Source organism: Syngnathus leptorhynchus, chromosome 2 (assembly GCF_054491065.1).
Source record: "Syngnathus leptorhynchus isolate UIUO chromosome 2, UIUO_Slep, whole genome shotgun sequence".
NCBI lineage: Eukaryota > Metazoa > Chordata > Actinopteri > Syngnathiformes > Syngnathidae > Syngnathus > Syngnathus leptorhynchus.
The window spans coordinates 14,360,171-14,377,697 of NC_141196.1; the positions used below are offsets into that span (position 1 = coordinate 14,360,171).

At 42.5% G+C, this 17,527-nt stretch overlaps 1 protein-coding gene across 1 annotated transcript; it reads left to right on the plus strand.

Moving 5' to 3' along the window:
• The first annotated feature begins 398 nt into the window (after positions 1–398).
• ctbp1l (C-terminal binding protein 1-like) lies at positions 399–16,707 on the plus strand. Its single transcript, XM_085906233.1, has 11 exons — positions 399–549; positions 2,499–2,547; positions 4,000–4,126; positions 9,151–9,305; positions 9,426–9,570; positions 9,658–9,864; positions 9,971–10,185; positions 10,509–10,639; positions 10,727–10,854; positions 11,020–11,137; positions 12,788–16,707. The coding sequence occupies exons 3-11, from the start codon at positions 4,066–4,068 to the stop codon at positions 12,972–12,974; spliced, it is 1,347 nt and encodes a 448-aa protein (XP_085762359.1). The 5' UTR covers positions 399–549; positions 2,499–2,547; positions 4,000–4,065; the 3' UTR covers positions 12,975–16,707.
• The last annotated feature ends 820 nt before the right edge of the window (positions 16,708–17,527 follow it).

The following is a 17,527-nucleotide window of genomic DNA, read 5'->3' on the forward strand; positions in this document are numbered from 1 at the left end:
TCAAGTTGACTATAACGCCTGGTCTGGCAGGCTGCTAATATAATTTAGAAAACAAGCCAACATTTCTTGACCAGTTGAACCTTGTAACAAGACAATGTTTGTGGTAATTGCGCATATTAGCCACGCCCCAAAACTTAATTTGTGCAAAAACATCTTCAAAACTGAGTAGAGTGCAACTAGTACTATCAATTTCTGAATTCCCATTCAAGGTCTAAAAGACTCAAGATTTTTTATTCGCCAAGTTTGAGCGTGCCAAACAAGGAATTGAGAATACGATGGTAGCCTACTTGGTGAATGTGTTGTGACCCATCCCAGCGTAAATCTTTATACCAGTCTGTTTTTTTTTTTTTTTTTTTAACTCAAGAAGGTAACTGTTCCGCCATGAAAGGTGAGGGCGCTCCTTCCAGACCACCGCCGCTCTTTTCTCACACTCACACTGCCCCCCACCAAACATAGCACTTCCTCTTTTGTGCAATTTCATGGCGATCGGGAGAGAGGGAACCACCGACGCACTCACACTGTCTCAGCACTCTCAAGAGTTTGTTCGGGGTAAATAACTTCCATTTTATTCCCCAAGATTCGAACACAGGCTACCGCTGTAGTGCTACTCGACTTCAGTCACATGGGCGATGCTGAGTATGTTTTCAAGAAATGTTGATTTTTAGTTTAACCCCCCCCTCCCTCCAACCAACCGTATAGCGCCACTCACTGATAACAAATCGAGCGAACTAGGCTCCCTCCACTCGCATCTTCCCCACACACAGCGGCACGTTCGTTCAATGCAACAGCTAGCTAGCGTTAGCACTGTTGATCACGCATGTAGTTATGTAAACTGCTTCCGACCATCATTTTTCCACTTCGTTACATGCTGCACTCATCGGAAGTCGGTGCGTTTTGGTATTTCCCCGTTCAAATATCAGCAATATAGATCCTCGAGATGTTTGTGCTAGCTAGCCGTTATGCTATGTCGTTAGTTAGCACCAGTTAAGAGAGCTGTGAAACACGAAAAGTAGTTACTTTCAGGGTGAATACAGAGGATATATTTAAAACGCGTTTAATACCAAACGGACCCGACTTAAGAAAGTAACGTCCACCATTCATTGTATTGCTCTACTTTATCGATGCCTGGGAGGCGGTCGAGCTAGCGTTCTCGGCTAATTGGTTAACGGTAACTTACTTGGCAGCTAACAAGGACACTTTCTTACCGCGGTATCTTGCAACATGCTTAAATTAGTTAAAGTAGTCCTGATGCTGTATTTCGCTCCCTGTGGTTTTACGATTAACGTGTGTTTAAGTGTCAAATATTCTATGGATCCTATCGGACGTATTATAAGCTAATTTAGCACGTAATTCCCCATACTTAAAACTACAAAACAATGTGCTCGATATCGCGCATCGCTGTGAATTGCGTACAAAGTGATTTATCCCTACTTTGTGGGAACGTGTGTAAAATCGAATTGCGTTGGAACAGCATTAATAGACCGACCTTTAAAAAGATGGATCCCAATTCCAAGTACAAATATTTTTAAACAAACAAGATAAAGCTGTGTAAATACACCAATTTCTATTTAACATTTCATTGCTAAGACAACAGGTCGAGGTTTTGTTTTTTTCAGACCGAGCTTTTTTCTTTTTGTTGAATTCAAGTTTCATACATACATACTTCTAGGCTATCATATGTTCAACCACAGAACATAATAATGGTAAACTTTATTATTAACTTAATGATGGAAAGACAAGGACACAGGTTTTCAGAGAGTCTACAAAATAATCAAAAGCTGAACACAGTTTACAGATGGTGGGCTGGTGATGTGTGGTTAAATTTGGCACTCAAACATTCATCAACAAAACAACTTCAGTGAACATTAAGTAAGCAAGAATAAATTGTGAAAATACATAGGACGGAACATAGCACGATTGATCAAATTCATAGAATTAGCATCAGAAGCGGCAGAAAATATGAGCCACCGTTGTGGGTCAGAGTAAGATAAGAAATCAGTTGGTCAATCTGGGTTAAAAAAAAAAAAAGTGTATGCGGGTTTGGCAGAAGCCTAGAAATATCCAAAAGAATTAGATTAGGATTAGAAAAATGGCCTTGCTCACCTAGAACCTTTTGATGGGGTCGTGTGTGAATTTAAATTCAGGGAATGTTCTCAGATTATTCTGACGTGCGAACTTGCTCTTTTGAAAAATTTGAAAACATTTTGAAAAAGGTTGTTGTTATGGTGAATAAGGTGAACGCAGGGTGAAAAGGAAACACTGGACAGCTAGTCAGTGGTTGTGTGCGTACACAACTGCATACGTAAACCTTCAAAGTGCTTCACATCATGGTGTGATTAGTTGATTGCCAGTATTATTGTACATCCGTATTCCATTCAATGTTGTCACTGTACAATTTGTACATGACATGATATTATCAGGACGGACAAGCACATGCAATGATGCCACAAGCATGACGACGTCAATCTAAAGTTTGTGTTCCTGTTCTTTGTTTACAGTATAAACTACTTTGACAGCCAAACAGTCACAGCAGACACTGCTTTTCAGGTGAGTGCTGTCAACATCCCACTACTTCTTTATTTACATGTAGCAATTGCACTTAATCTCTCGTGACAATTTATGTTATAGAAACGTAATCACGAGTTGAGTTCATGCCAAATTATATGCAAAGGATAGCCTGATATAAGCATACAGCTGAAAGGGAAGTTAACCATAATTAAATCATTTTACAAGAGTGTCTTCATACTATGTTAAAAAAACGGACATATTTGGTGATTGCGCTTTAAAGGTTGCAGTTCATAGAAATGATTCAATGACAGCAATTCATAAAACACCTTTTTTTTCTGTCTACATATTTTTGCATATCTGCATCAGAGTTCTTAATTTTGGGTTAGACTCCAACTCTACTACGACCCCAATACAGATAAGCAGTACTGTTTGGAAAATGGACAGATGGACACATTAAAAATTGGTGAAAGAAAAGTTGATGAGAATAAAAGACTAAGATTAAGTTAATGTAGTGATATAATCAGACATTGTTTCATAAAGTCAGCATTTTGGCAGAGCGACTGCATCATCAGTTTAATTGATGTGATTGAACAAATATTTGCTCCAAAGAAAGACAGCACATTTTTCTTTTCTCCTGATTCATTAAATAATATGATAAAGTCAGGGTTGCAGTTATGACTGGTGATCCTAAACACTTTCACGGATGTTCATTCCTGCACTCGACCACAAATAATAGGCACCACCTTGGAAAAAAGTAGAGCAGGCCAGTGACCACCACACAAGAGAGCATTTGAAATGTAAACATTTTCATCTTCTTGCAGAGTAGCCCTCACTTGCAATTGAAGGTGTTGCAGCAATTAGCATCTTAGTGATAAAGCGCTTTCAGTCTTGTCATCCACAATTTGGTTTGTTTAAGTCTCATCAACAGGAATATGCAGTGTTTTATCTTCAAACTTATTCTTTTTGACCTTGTATAAAAGACCCCCATATGTCAATACATTTGCTGTCAACCTGCTTGTGTTGTGGAGTTTGAATCAAACCATTGTTTCGCATGTCGATGAACTCAAGCTCTGGATAAAACGTGGTTTAAATTATGTCAGACAGGATTGCGACACTGCCATTTGACAGTGTTGCTATTCTTCATAAACACCGCTAATTTCGGAGGCATCAGGTGGTAAGTTGGGATGGGATATTGCCTGAGTGAAAGGAAATTGCACAATTCCAGGACAATTCCATATGTGCGAAAAGCAGTTGTACTCTGTCACGCTAGATGCCAATGTCGTCATGTATCTCATGCTAACCGCATCCTTGTGTGAACGTGGGCAATGAAAACACAAAAGCTGATCACTTAAAACGTTGTTTTTCTGACCTTTGTTCCTAATGCACCCTCATATAAAATGCTAGTTTGTTAATAAAAATTAAACCACATTTGATTCAGGTAAGCTTAAATTTTGTCTTTATTTTCAACTGTCGTGTGTTTTTTGTTTGCAGGTGTGGAGATCATTAAGAGGCTTTTATATTGGTTCTACTGTGTTCAACATCTAGACTCCTCAGTCTATGGCTCTGATGGACAAACACAAACAAGTCAAACGCCAGAGGCTCGACCGCATTTGTGAGGGTGAGTTTTTCTTTTGTCCATGTGTCGTTGCAACAGAAAACCGATTCATCAACCATCGTCTTTTGAGAGCATTTTGCAAAAGTAATAAGTCTCAATTGTACATATAAAAAAAGATCCCACGCAAGAGCTCAATTGAAGTGATGGATGGATGGATGGATATCTGTTTTATTAAAATATTTTGAGCAATTTATGATGTAGATAGCATTATACAAGTCCCCTGCCGTAAAATTTTTTTTTGTTCTCAATATTAGCCTCTATGAATAGTTTGTTTGAAAGTTTATTGATAGATGACTTATGGGCTGTAGTTGCTCATCTTGAAGGTCTTTGGTTTTGTAACTGGAGTATGCCGATTCAATTTACGCTGAGCAAGACATATGGCACCTAATTGCTGATAAGATGTGCTCGACTACTGTAAAAGGTACCCTTAAGCAAGGCACCGGCCCCACACTAAGCACAAAATTCAAATAATAAATCAATTATTGCTGAATTCTTATTAAAATGAAGTCCTAAGTACCACTGAAATGAGGTGCAGAACAAGAGAAGTTTCTGGATTTCTGTGGCGGAAAGTATTTTTAGTGACCTACGTTGAAGTGTCATGACGGCCGGCAGCACATGACTAAGTTTTTTTTATAGCACTTAGTCGAGAGTTGATGAGGATGGAGATGAGGCGTGAATGGCGATCTTAAAATGGAGGGAATATTGTGGGAGAGTCTCTGGAGACGGATGAGGAGGAGAGTGCAAGGTGAAGGGTCGCGGCCGCAGCCGTGGGGAAACAGGCCAGCTGTCTCTTTAAAAAACGACAACGGCCCCAAACTGCCCTCAGGGCTCTGCTATATGCTAATGAGGTTAGTGCTGGTTGGCTAGCCCTCAATGAAGCCGCCTGTGATTGGACAATGGCGGTGTGGGGGGGGAGACTGGGTGTGGATGACAGCTGAGAGAGCTCGGGAGGGAGAGAGAAAAGCAATAGAGGGAGAGCGAGGCAAGGGAGGAAGAAGGGCTGACAGACTTCATAATGCAAGGTTAGCTCTTGTGCTCATGCCTTTCAATATTTCCGACTGTGTTTTGTTAGATCTGGGACCTGGGCTGCTGGTGGGAAGGGTGACGTCTCGGGTTTTGGGTGTGGTGCAGCGAAATATGTGTACGCTCCCATGTGTGTTGCTCGGTGCGCCATAGCGTTGTGGCAGCCGTTGAGAAGGAACTGAATAACAGTGTGTGTGCATGCGCGCGCGTCTGGGTGGAGTACCGTTTCTTACTGCATTATCATCATCTGCTGCCCCTCCCCCCTCACCTCTCACTCCTCCAACTGCAGCCAGAGGGAGCATGCAGAGGAGGGGAGGGGAGGGAGAATGAATGAATCACTGAATGAAATGTATTGTGTGCGGCCATGCTTGCATTTTGTCGGTCCGCTATGCCAGTGTCATTTACTCAAATTACCCCGTGTGTAGGCCTACTTGTGTATTTTCCCGGCAACTTGTTCTGAGGCCTTCTTTGTCACGTCGCCTTTTCGGTCAGTCTTTGTCCCCCCCCCCCCCCCCCCCCAGTGTGTAAGAAGTAAGCCTGTTTGCATTCTCGATCCATCTGCAATACATTTCAGTCTTCACTCCAAAATGCAAAGGCCTTTTTCGATGATTATTGTGTGCTTTCACTTCCTTTGTGTTGATAAATGTCAGACATTTGTCAACAGGAAGTGTTAAGTATTCGTTTTTTCTCCCCACGCTTTGCTATTAGCTGTCTTACTCTGTGTACTCTCACCGTTACCCCTTGCCTCTTGTCCAAGTGTATTTTCCAGCTTGCCACATTACCCCTCCCCCTCACTCCCCTCACACACAGACACCTGTCACGCAGCAGGATCAAGATGGTGTACAGGGGGGACCGAAATTGGCTTTGGTGTTCGAAAAGTCAGATTCGATGCCTCTTTTAGTGGTAATTTAGTTTACGTCCTTTGGATGATGATTTCTGAAATGCAGCATTTGTTGGCGTGATGCTTTGCCTCATGAACGTGGTGTGGGGGTATGGAGAAAAATATGGATGAGGAAGTCTTCCACATTGGAGAATTTAGGTCATGACTCAGACTCTGTCACGAACCCCCTTTCTGCCTCCCCTCTGAGACCCTGCAGCTTTCTACACCCCTCCCCTTCATCCACAGCCTCCACACTCCCAATCACCTCTTCCCTCCTTCCTCATGCATGAGCTGGATACATACAGTAAGGCAGGTCAAGTTGTTGGACCTCTGTGTGAGCTGTACGAAATGATGCACCTCTGATGCCACACGTAATAGTCACGCAGTTATTTGTTGGCAGCAGAAGTAATGGAAATATCAATAAAATAACCCTCATCTGTTTCTATTTTAACATTTTCAACTGTTGAAAAGTGTGACAATAAGTTAACCACCGCTTTTCGGAAAATGTTCAAATGTAACCACTGTTAAGTTGTAAAACCAATCTAAAAGTCAAGCCTGCAAGTCCCTGCAAAGTGAACATTCCACGTCACAAGTGTTGTTGATAACGGTGACAAATTGAAACAATTAAAAAATGACCAAATCTACTGTACAAAATGAGGCTTTGAAATCATGGAAAAATTCAACTGCTCTTGCAGTTCTGAAATGCAGTGAGTATGTCTGCTGGAACTGTGTCAGACTCTGTTGACTGTCCACTACACTCAATGGATGCTCTTTTGTCTTTTAATGTCCACACACAACGATACGTTTGAACTTAATTTACGACGGCAAAATCGATTCCATTTTTTTTTCCCCCCTATGTGACGTGCGTACTCACAGCTGTAAAAGTGCAAAAGCGACTGCGCCAGCCACCAATACTTGTCCACACACTTGCTGTCCATTCAGACTTGTTGGGGGGGGGGTGGAGTGTACTCGATCCTTGCTCTTAGCCCTTTGTGTATTGTGCGTCCACTGATGGCTGACAACGAGGCGATCTAAACCAGCCATGTCACCAGACTATTGAACAGGATGATGCAAATTGTGTAGCCATAGCGAACTGCATGTCACAAATACGCCGAATAACAGCCGATGTGTACAAAGTGGTCATGTTTTTACACTATATAATGAGAAAGGGGTGACTTATGCCCCAAACGCATCACATGAGCCGCACCCCAAAAATGAGGGAAACATGAAATTCCTAAGATCTTGAGTTTGATAATTACTTGTACGCTTCCTTGTCCGTTTACAGATGCCGTCACGTTAATAATCATGGAAAGGACCCATACAATTAGTTTTTTCTGTGAGACTAATAACTATATAATAACTAAATAGGTAAACCATGCAATACATTGAATTACAGTATGTAAACCCTGTTTATTATGGTAGTAATTGCTCCGCACCTTAACTAATTGAGTTTTGAGCTGTTTGCTTTTACCCTATTTAGCTACTCAATTCAATCATATTGAAATCTCAGCATTACTTTATGTTTTAAATGTAAATGTTTTATCATACAGCTAAAATATAACAATACACATGTACGAGGTGCTATAGCTTCATCTTTTGAAAATTTTGTATTTAACTTGTGTTTACACTGGGACCAGCATATTTGTGTTTTGGCATTTACAAAATTAGTAAAAGCAAAACTGCGGATTTTTTTTCTTTTTGGGAACCTAGCCTCCGTTATTTGTGGAAACAGCTTGTACATCAAACTAGTTGTCCAGCCAAGTGAACATCCGCCGCAGAGACAGAAGGTTGACGCCTAAACAAACGCTCACTCACTCCTCTGCCAGCCCTGCTCGCTTAGTCAATCAAAAATCTAACAGTAGCCATGTGACATTTCTGGTAGAGATTCAGTGGGAGCTCAGAGTTAGGATGATGGCACCCATGTTCAAAGGATCGCCAAACTAACAGAAAGCTTGAATTGTCCCATGTAAGCATGTCTCTTTGTCGATGCCATTTTAGAGCGTCCTAATGCCGTTTGCTTTGCACAAACTGAGGTACATACTCCACGTACTCTGATTGGTTTCCGTATTTTATGTACAACGTAATGTCCTCTTGATTGGTTCATTGGGTCTACATATTTCTTCCACATATTGTGGCGGCAGCCACACATTGAAAGATTTTGGTCCACGCAAAAGGTGCAACTTCTTAAAAGCCACCCGTTGGGTTTTTGAGAAAATTAAAAGCATTTAAGTGTGCCTTATGGTGTGGACAATATGGTAATACCTTTGAACGTTCAGTGTGGATCCACCGGTTTGGTGCCTGCAAACACCAAAGAGCTGTTTTCTGGATCCTTGACTCTTGTGCCTTTGGCTGTTATTGTTCTGTTTTGGCATCGGCGACAGCCCACAGTGGCAGTGTTTATGAATTGTTGTAAAAGGTGAGACAAATGACTATAATTACTAGAGTAATGCATGGAGTAATCGATAGGATAATCTATTCTAAATGATTAGTTTCTCACGGCGCTGTTTTACATCAGATTTCAGCGCTACAGCAAAACTTATCATCAAATCGCTGGCTTAACTCAAAGATGTTTGCTGTGCTGTGCTGTTAAGGGTTCAGTAAACTTTACCAATTTTTCGCACATCATTTGTACTTCATCCTTCATCTGGTTATCCGTCGGTCTGTCTGTCAATCGTAATCCCGCCTAAAAAAAAAAACAACCTCTCAACTCGGGAATCTGTCCGGGTTTTGTGTGTTGTTAGGGCAGAGCGCTAATCCTTGCACTAAATGAACTTGGGGAAAGCCAGGCTCAATAGTCTAGTAGTGTTGTAAGATGCAGTTATTCACACCAAGAATGCTGGGAAATTCATAAGCAGCCGTGTGCTTCTGCCAGTGACAGAAGGACCATTCCGTCCCAGTGACCAAAGGCACACCTTTGTGTATTAGTATTGTGGTTTATTTTTGGTTTTTACTAATATAGACACTTATACATTTAAGTGATGAGTCAATTATTATGTAGCTTTCCTTTTCATGTGCCATTTCAGTTATTGTAGAGTCTTTCGAGAATGATTATTTTTTAAATTGCAGAGCAGGTCCGATCAAATGCTAATTATCTCGCTGATGTTTTTTTTTCTGCTTGACTCAGGTATCCGACCCCCCATCCTGAACGGGCCTATGCATCCACGGCCGCTGGTGGCACTGTTGGATGGGCGCGACTGCACTGTTGAAATGCCCATCCTCAAAGATGTCGCTACCGTGGCCTTCTGTGATGCCCAGTCTACGCAAGAAATTCACGAGAAGGTAAAAGAGACTTTGAACAACAATTTGGGATGGCAGACATTTGAGTCTACAAGATATAATATGAAAAAAAATCATAAACTCTTCTACATGGTGTCTTTATGGCACATTTGTCTTTTGTAGGTGCTGAATGAGGCCGTGGCCGCCCTGCTTTATCACACCATCACTTTGTCAAGAGATGACTTGGAAAAGTTTAAAGGCCTCAGAGTAATTGTCAGGATTGGGTCAGGCTTTGACAACGTTGATGTCAAAGCAGCCGCTGAGCTTGGTGAGAGAATGAACTTCAATACGAGCTTTAGCATTTTTCTTCAGGTCAGAAGGAACCATTTGCTAATCGTTCCATTTCTCTGTGTAGGCATTGCAGTGTGTAACGTTCCAGCAACCTCAGTGGAGGAGACAGCCGACACGTCGCTATGTTTGATCCTCAACTTGTACAGGCGAGTCACCTGGATGCACCAGGCTCTCCGGGAGGGAACCCGAGCCTCCAGTGTGGAGCAAATCCGAGAGGTGGCTGGTGGTGCTGCTCGTATACGAGGAGAGACGCTCGGCATCATTGGGCTCGGTAGGTAGATGACTGTCCCCTCCCAAATTACTTTACTAGTCATGGATGACCTACCTGTTTATTTAATGCGTGAAATGATATGGCTGTTATCATTGTGGCCTTCCAGGTCGCGTTGGACAAGCGGTGGCGCTGCGTGCCAAGGCTTTCGGGTTTGGCGTGATCTTCTATGACCCCTATTTGCCTGATGGTGTGGAGCGCTCCTTGGGCTTGCAGCGCATGGCCACCCTCCAGGACCTGCTCATCCACTCAGACTGTGTATCCCTGCACTGCAGCCTTAATGAGCACAACCACCACCTCATCAATGACTTCACCATCAAACAGGTGAGCTGGAAAAAGGACTTTTCATGAGATTGGTTTTTTTAAGGACTGTACTGGAATTCTGTTGAATCACAATTCAAAAGCAATTCAGATTTTCACCAGTAAATTTTCTTTGTTTTTTTATTTAATCGCTTGTCAGATTCAAGTTATTTTTGTGTAAAATGTGGGTTTTTCTTTCAGTTGTATCAGAGGAGTACCAACAGTTTTTTTTTTTTCTTTCCCACGTGTGTATCCCAAGTTACCACTGCACTAGTATTCTTGTATGCATGACAGAGTGTGAAAATGAATTGTAGCTTGATTGAAGCATTGCTAACTCCACAACACAGATGCGCCAGGGAGCTTTCCTGGTGAACACGTCAAGAGGAGGCCTAGTTGATGAGAAAGCACTGGCTCAGGCCCTAAAAGAGGGTCGGATACGAGGGGCTGCTCTGGACGTCCATGAAAGCGAACCCTTCAGGTAACTGCTCCTCACCCCCAGAGAGGTGCGTGTCAAGCAGTACTAACCTATCGCTTCCCTTTATACCAACCTTCTGCTCCTGGGCAGTTTTTCAACTGGCCCCCTTAAAGACGCTCCCAACTTGATCTGTACTCCACACACATCTTGGTACAGCGAGCAGGCCTCAGTGGAGGCTCGGGAGGAAGCGGCTAGGGAAGTGCGCCGTGCCATTACTGGTGAGAATGTCAGAGTGACTGTACTGAGTTTCATAACGTGAAACATGGCATGAGCCCACCTTATATTTGTTGTCTTCTTCAAAAGGAGCTATGAGATAGATGGGTGCAGCATGCACGGCACTGAAGTATATCTTGTCTCAATGCACCCTGATTATTGTGTTCCAGGGCGTATTCCGGACAGCCTGAAAAACTGCGTGAATAAAGAGTATCTGATGGCAGCATCTCAATGGCCCAGCATGGAGGCTGCCACTGTTCACCCCGAACTTAACGGAGCAACCTACAGGTGAGAGACGAATGGCCATGAGGCTAAACAAGGATGCTGGAAGATTTTGTAGCTTGTTGATTTTGATTGGCTTACATCTTATTTGGCATTATTTACAGTACAGGGGTTCTCGGTGTACGACAATCGGCTGTGGTTTTGAGCTATGAGAGAGATTGCACAGTGGCTGCGTCATGTCGCGACAGAATAAGGCCATGTTCAGTTAACTGCAAAACGCTTGTTTACTTTAGTTGACAGTTTTTTCTAAAATATTTCCTGTAAACATTACTTCAGGCGTGTTTGAGCTTTTGTCGGGTTACGTCTGTACCGTAGGAATGTCATAAACTGAGGACCCCTGTAGTCACTGGCCAATTTTAAACGCTTTTGTTAGGCAGAATCCTCATATCTCCTAAACCATCAGTTTTGAGAAAAACAAAACATGGCATATTTGTTGAGTCATTAACATTGCATTATCAAAGTGAGCATACCATTTTCTACACTTAAGCTTCTGACTATGATTTGTTAAACTCAGAGACTTGTGTGGTTGTCAAATTGCATCAATTTGTGAAAAAATATGAAACTGACCTAATTTGTACATGGAAGGTTTCTGCCCTACAATGAATGTTATGTAATCTCATGAGCTCCAAAACTAGAGCTGTGTCAGGGGTACAGTGCACAACATTAAACTAAAACCTTTCTGACATTAACAGTGTCAATGTGTTAGTTTACATTGGTATCTTCATGACGGCAGATTGTTTTGGTCTCATCAGATTAGGGGGTCAGCAAACTACTGTCCTTGATCGTTTTATTTCAAGTTTAAACTGGACACAATGGACATTGATTCATAAATGTGCTATCGTTTTTACATTTATTTCATGATAGTTAACTAATTTAGTCAAACATTTAAATCTGTACTTTACCCCCCCAAAAAAAAAAAAAAAATTCAGTTAGCTAAATCCAAAAAATATATAATAATTAGCCAATTGTAGGAGAAAATTTATAACTGAATCCTACGAATACTAAATGCTCGGTGAGGCAGATTAAAGTCAAGTCAAGTTTATTTGTATAGCCCTAAATCACAAGCAGTCTCAAAGGTCTTCACATTGACAAACAATTGACAATTATTCTCAAAGCATGCCCTGATCTTGAGCTCCCAAAAGGGCAAGGAAAAACTCAAAAACCCCTACCAGGGGAAAAATGAGAAACCTTGAGAAGGGACCACAGATGGAAGGATCCCCCTTTCAGGATCACCAGGCTGCAATGGATGCAAAGAGGGCACATAAAATACACAATATGGAAATCAAAAAGTGGATGTCCAGGCCAAAGTAACAGAAGGCTGTTTTTGGGCTATGAGCACTAAGTTTCAATTTGATTATATTACTGTTATCATGCTGATACTTATGTCACAAATTGCATTTTTTTCTCAAAATCATACTATTTGTCAGTATAAACTTTAATTACTTTTAATTATTCAGTAATTTACAGTGTTTAAAATGGTTTGCTCCCTTGGTTGCTGCTATGTTAATGCTTGCAGTTTTTGAGGTCACCAGAAAAGTGATGATTCTGGAGGTACAAGCACTCTGCCCAGCACCAGCGATTGTTAGAGTGAACAGCGTGGCGATGAATGGAGGTGGTGCAACAAATCAAATATAATCTTTTCAATCTATGTTCCAGATTTCCTCCAGGTCTGATCAATGTTGCCGCGGCAGGGGGTCTCCCGGGAGCCGGAGCTGGGGTCGAAAGCCTGGTTTCAGGAAACCTGGCCCATGGCATAGCCCCCGTCTCGCACCCACCACACGCCCCTTCCCCGGGGCAGCCAAATAAGGCCGAAGGCGACAGAGACATCCCCTCCGACCAATAGCCCCCCTAGCTACCCATACTCCCCTCCCGACCCTCTCACGTTGACCCCCTGCTGCCGCCAGCACATTCCGAAAACCAAGCTCCAAACCCATCTTCCTCTCAGCATCAGACACATTTCGACACCCCCCCCTGAATACCACGATGACCTGATGTGACTCCACGTGGTCTCACATGACCAGACCAGGACACCCCCCCCCCCCCCCACACACACACACACACACACACACATCCATGCTCATTTCATCGACACCTCCTCCCCCACTCACTCCCTAATGTCAGCAATAACTTTGTTCTCAAGGATTCAGTGATCGGATTGGTATTTTTCCCTAGTTGGCTGTTGTTTCAATGGAACGTGGATCCGTTGTGACTCTAGGTGTTCATGTTTATAAAGAAAAAAAACATTTCTGACATCAAGGCTTTTCAGTTGGCTGCATCCTCGACTGACTGACCAGTAGAGGTGCTCGGGCAGAAGTGCCCCTTTGTCCATGAAAGGCTCGTGTTTCTGCTTTTGTCGTCTTATTTTTGCCCTCCATTTCCCATCCGCACCCTACTTGTGACGGTATCATGTGTACTTCTAGTTAAACCACAAGAAATTGGAGAAGAAAAAAAAAAAGCCTCAGCTGCCCAGTTTTGAATTGTTCCACTTGTATTTAAAATCCTGCCCCACAGTGTTTGCAAATGCCCCCAATCTTCAGTCTCCCCTCAGGTTGACGAATTCGCCTCTACTTGGATCCACCCAAGGGCATGAACTTCTGTCTCATGTTCAAAAACTGCAGCGCCAATACTCCCATCATGCGCCGTATGCATGCGGGGCCTCGCCAGCAGAGGGCGCCGCCCGACCAGACATTTCAGTCCGAGGAGGCAGCCGGTCTCTGGATTATGTTTGGTGAAGCAATGACCCCACACTGACCTAACCAGGCCGCCGTATGTCTAGTTCCCCCACGTCCGCCGCCGCCGTGCCCCACACATGCTCACGAACCCAGTATGCATCCTTCCTTTAAATGTTTGAGGACAGTAGAGTGGAATTTCTCAGTCAGAGCTAGGGGGACATTATCTTTTGCATGCTTGCTTTGTTAACGACAGTGGTGTGTACAAGAATGTGCGTGCTTGCGTGAGTGCGTGTGTGTCTGTGTCCCTTTACGCTGTTTTCTTTCCAAAGGAATAGTCCCTACGAGTAACTCTTTAACCCCGTCGCTCCGGTGTCAAGGAAACACCTTTCTAGTACCTCAGTAACAGATATTGAATGTACCGTGCATACCCTTTTATTTTTTTGTACAGATTTTCTAGATTCTTCTTACTGTTCTTTACCAGAAGGGTTGTGATATTGTAGCAGTAATGATAAGATAAAACAATTGAGAAAAAAAAAAAAAAAAAAGAATCTCCCCCCCCCATCACAAAACCAAGTGACACATAGGATCTCTGTTTCTCTCTATAGGTTACTGAATACTCAGGCTTGGAAACCAATGCTCGTCTTTTTGCCTTGACCGTGGCCCCTTTTTCCTCCATCTTACTGGCTAATGATTCATGAGGAACAAAGAAAGGTGGTTCTTGTGCTCTGCTAGTTTTCGTTCACTGGAGCACTAGTGGTAGATGCTTCATTTGTCTTCTTTTTACTTCCCTTTTGTCATTGCCCTGCTGCTCTGTTTTTTGTGCATGTGCGATTTTTGTTTGAAGCAGATAGAAACAACTTCTTTCAAAATGGTGGCTTCTGACACCGCGGAGTGTTTTTAAGCCCCATTTGCCATTTTTTTTGTCGTGGTCAGTTTCCAGTAATGTGCAGTTTAGCCCTCCGGACCGCACTCTTCCCCCATCAGAGTATACGAGTGACTAGGAGCATGTGATGCTTGGCTCCTCTGTCATGTGATGAGTATATATTTTTAAGAATACCCCCGCCCCTATATTGCCCCCCCCCCCCCCCCCCATAATTCCATTGATTAGTAATCTTAAATTTGCTGTTGATCATGACTTGATATATATATATTTTTTTTCATTTCAGCCGTGCACTGTCATTGTATACCAGTTAGTTATAATGTAGATGTCGATTTCTTTTTATGAATAATTGCTGTCTGTGTTCTACATGTTGTACTGAAAAAATATGAAATCTCCCTCTCCTCCTACTACTACTACTACCACCACCACCCTGACTCCGCTTCTCATCTAATGTCCCACTTCTCTCCTCCCAGGCCTTACTATGTCCTTTCTTACTGTAGCCGTTGTAGAAAGTCGCCATGGAACCACTCACTGCCTTAATACAGTTGACCACAGAAAGTGACCAGTACAAATGAACACGCCAAAAACAACAACGAAAAAAAAAAAGCTTCCCAGTCACGCAGCAGGCTGAATTCTACAAAGGTGTATTAAAGTCACACTTAAAAGGAGGGCTAGAAAATTAAATGACAAGGTTTTCAAATAACAAAATGAACGCTAAGCTGTTATGACATGACAATAGCCCATAGAAGTGTTCCCGAGGGTGCACGACTAATGATGGACACCTTGAAAGTCACGCTACTGGCTCTAATTGTTGTTTGCCCTCATGCACGGTGGTTTCCTCCAAATCAAATTAGAGGCATGAAGGAGTCAGATGGCATTTTGTTCTTTTTCCCCCCCCAGATTATAGTTCTCATGTACCACGCCAGCTCATAATGACAGTTAACGAATATGACTGTTTGTATTTTTATATTTTGCAAAAATAAATGTCAAACGACTTACATGAGACCAGAAACTGAGGCTTTCTCTGGAGAACATTTTTTGAAACACTTGATAATTGAGAAATTAGAACATTCAACTGTTCAAACTGATGGCGGTGCCGATGTGCCTAAATGTTGACTTTCATCGTGAACTAACTGTGGCTTTAATACACATTTGACAAATTCTACATCACCTTTGGAGCAATTGAACCTGGTGTTGAAAGTTATTTTTGCATCAAAACAAATATAAATCATGTAAAAAATCTCCCCCTGCACTTCAGAAGTCACGCCAGCAGTGTGTTTGTGCTCTGGCTAACAGATAAGCACAGTGTGTGTGTTTGTGGTCACAAAGCTCCAGCTAATATTTCACTCTTGGGTGTTAGAATGCAGCCACCACCACTCTTCCTTCTCCTCAAACTACTTCTGCTACTTTAGAAGGGTCTTTCACTCTGCTGCCAGAGACTCCAAAGGGCTGGAGAGCTTGGGGCAGAGCAGACACCGGCGTCATCTGTCCAAAAAAATCAAAAACGAGAATTGGTCACGTTTTCTCTCTCAGGGTTGAAATGCACACATATCCTTTAGCAATTCTCTCCTCCCTCCGAATGTAGAACAGCCTCATGTGTTTTTAGAAGCCGCAAACCTCCTTCTCTTAAGAGTTCCGCACCTTCCTTTTCCGACGTTCTTGTTTTCCTTTTGGCACTGACATCTAACCATCTAACAAGGAGTGAATGAATGCTTTGAAGTGACTGCGTGCGTTTGTGTGACTTTAAGATTGGGAAATGTATTTTTACAACATGTGAACATGTATTTTTTATTTTTTTTTTTCTCCCCTGCTCCCTGTCACCCTTCATTTGTGAACTGATTTTTTCACCAGACTGCAAAAACAAAAATACAAAAATGGGAAAAAAACATCTCTGTAACTAGGCTCTTAAGCTTTATTTGTTTTGTTTTGTTTACTTTTTTTTTATTAGAAACAATCATGTTTGTGATGTTAACTCCCAATGGTAAACTCCACACCGTATTTTAAATAAAAGCTTAAAAATTAAACACTTGTTTACATGTTTAGCTTTACTTTACGTTCCATCGGTTCTTGTTGTGTACATGGTTCTTTCCAGCTCATTTGGTCTTAAAGGTCTGAGACTGATTGCCAGTGTGTTGTCCCCATGATTACACTTTGCTGCTTTAGGACACAAGCTTGCGTTTACAGAGCTTGTACTATAAACAAAATTGTTTACCGCAGTTGGTCGTTCTTTTATTGGGCATCGCAACGTGCCCCAGTGCCAAGACGACCGCAAGTTTACGAGTGGGCAGGGTATGCGGGGTGCGCGGGAAAGGACCTTCTGTTTAGACCTGCGGGCTCGATAGAGCAGGGTGGGGGATTATCGGGCCTAAAATTGCTACCACATGCACATAAGTGGAGACTTGTTTATTTTAAATGACGACTCGCTAAAAGCGGCAATCCAGTCACTTGAGGCACCTTTAGTAGACCGCTGGCTGGCTGTGTTTTGACACCCGCAGAAGTCGCAGTCGATTGAGCGTATCTGTGTTTTGGATCAAAACATTTTTCTCAGCCTCTTTGCGGGTTTACGCAACCACGCCTTAGTAAAAGTCAGGATGTTTTTCCCCCCCCCTCCCAAATATCACGTAGAAACAACACGGACCTAACTAAAAATGCTGCTACTGTACGTGCTAGGCCAGTAGTTGGAATTGTCATTTTGTGAGGAACCCAACTGCTTGTCCTACTAACAGAATTTCTTGAACAACCTTTGTGTGCATATTCATGAATGAAGATAATTCAGTTATGTGTAAAAACACTTCGACAGCGCTTTTGCACTTTTGACTGCAATCTACTTGTATATGTATAATT

Coding starts and splice junctions, on each gene's coding strand:
- ctbp1l (XM_085906233.1), top strand. CDS start 4,066: ATGGCTCTGATGGACAAACACAAACAAGTCAAACGCCAGAGGCTCGAC. Junction 9,571..9,657: donor CAAAGCAGCCGCTGAGCTTG/GTGAGAGAATGA, acceptor TTCTCTGTGTAG/GCATTGCAGTGTGTAACGTT. Junction 10,855..11,019: donor AGTGCGCCGTGCCATTACTG/GTGAGAATGTCA, acceptor ATTGTGTTCCAG/GGCGTATTCCGGACAGCCTG.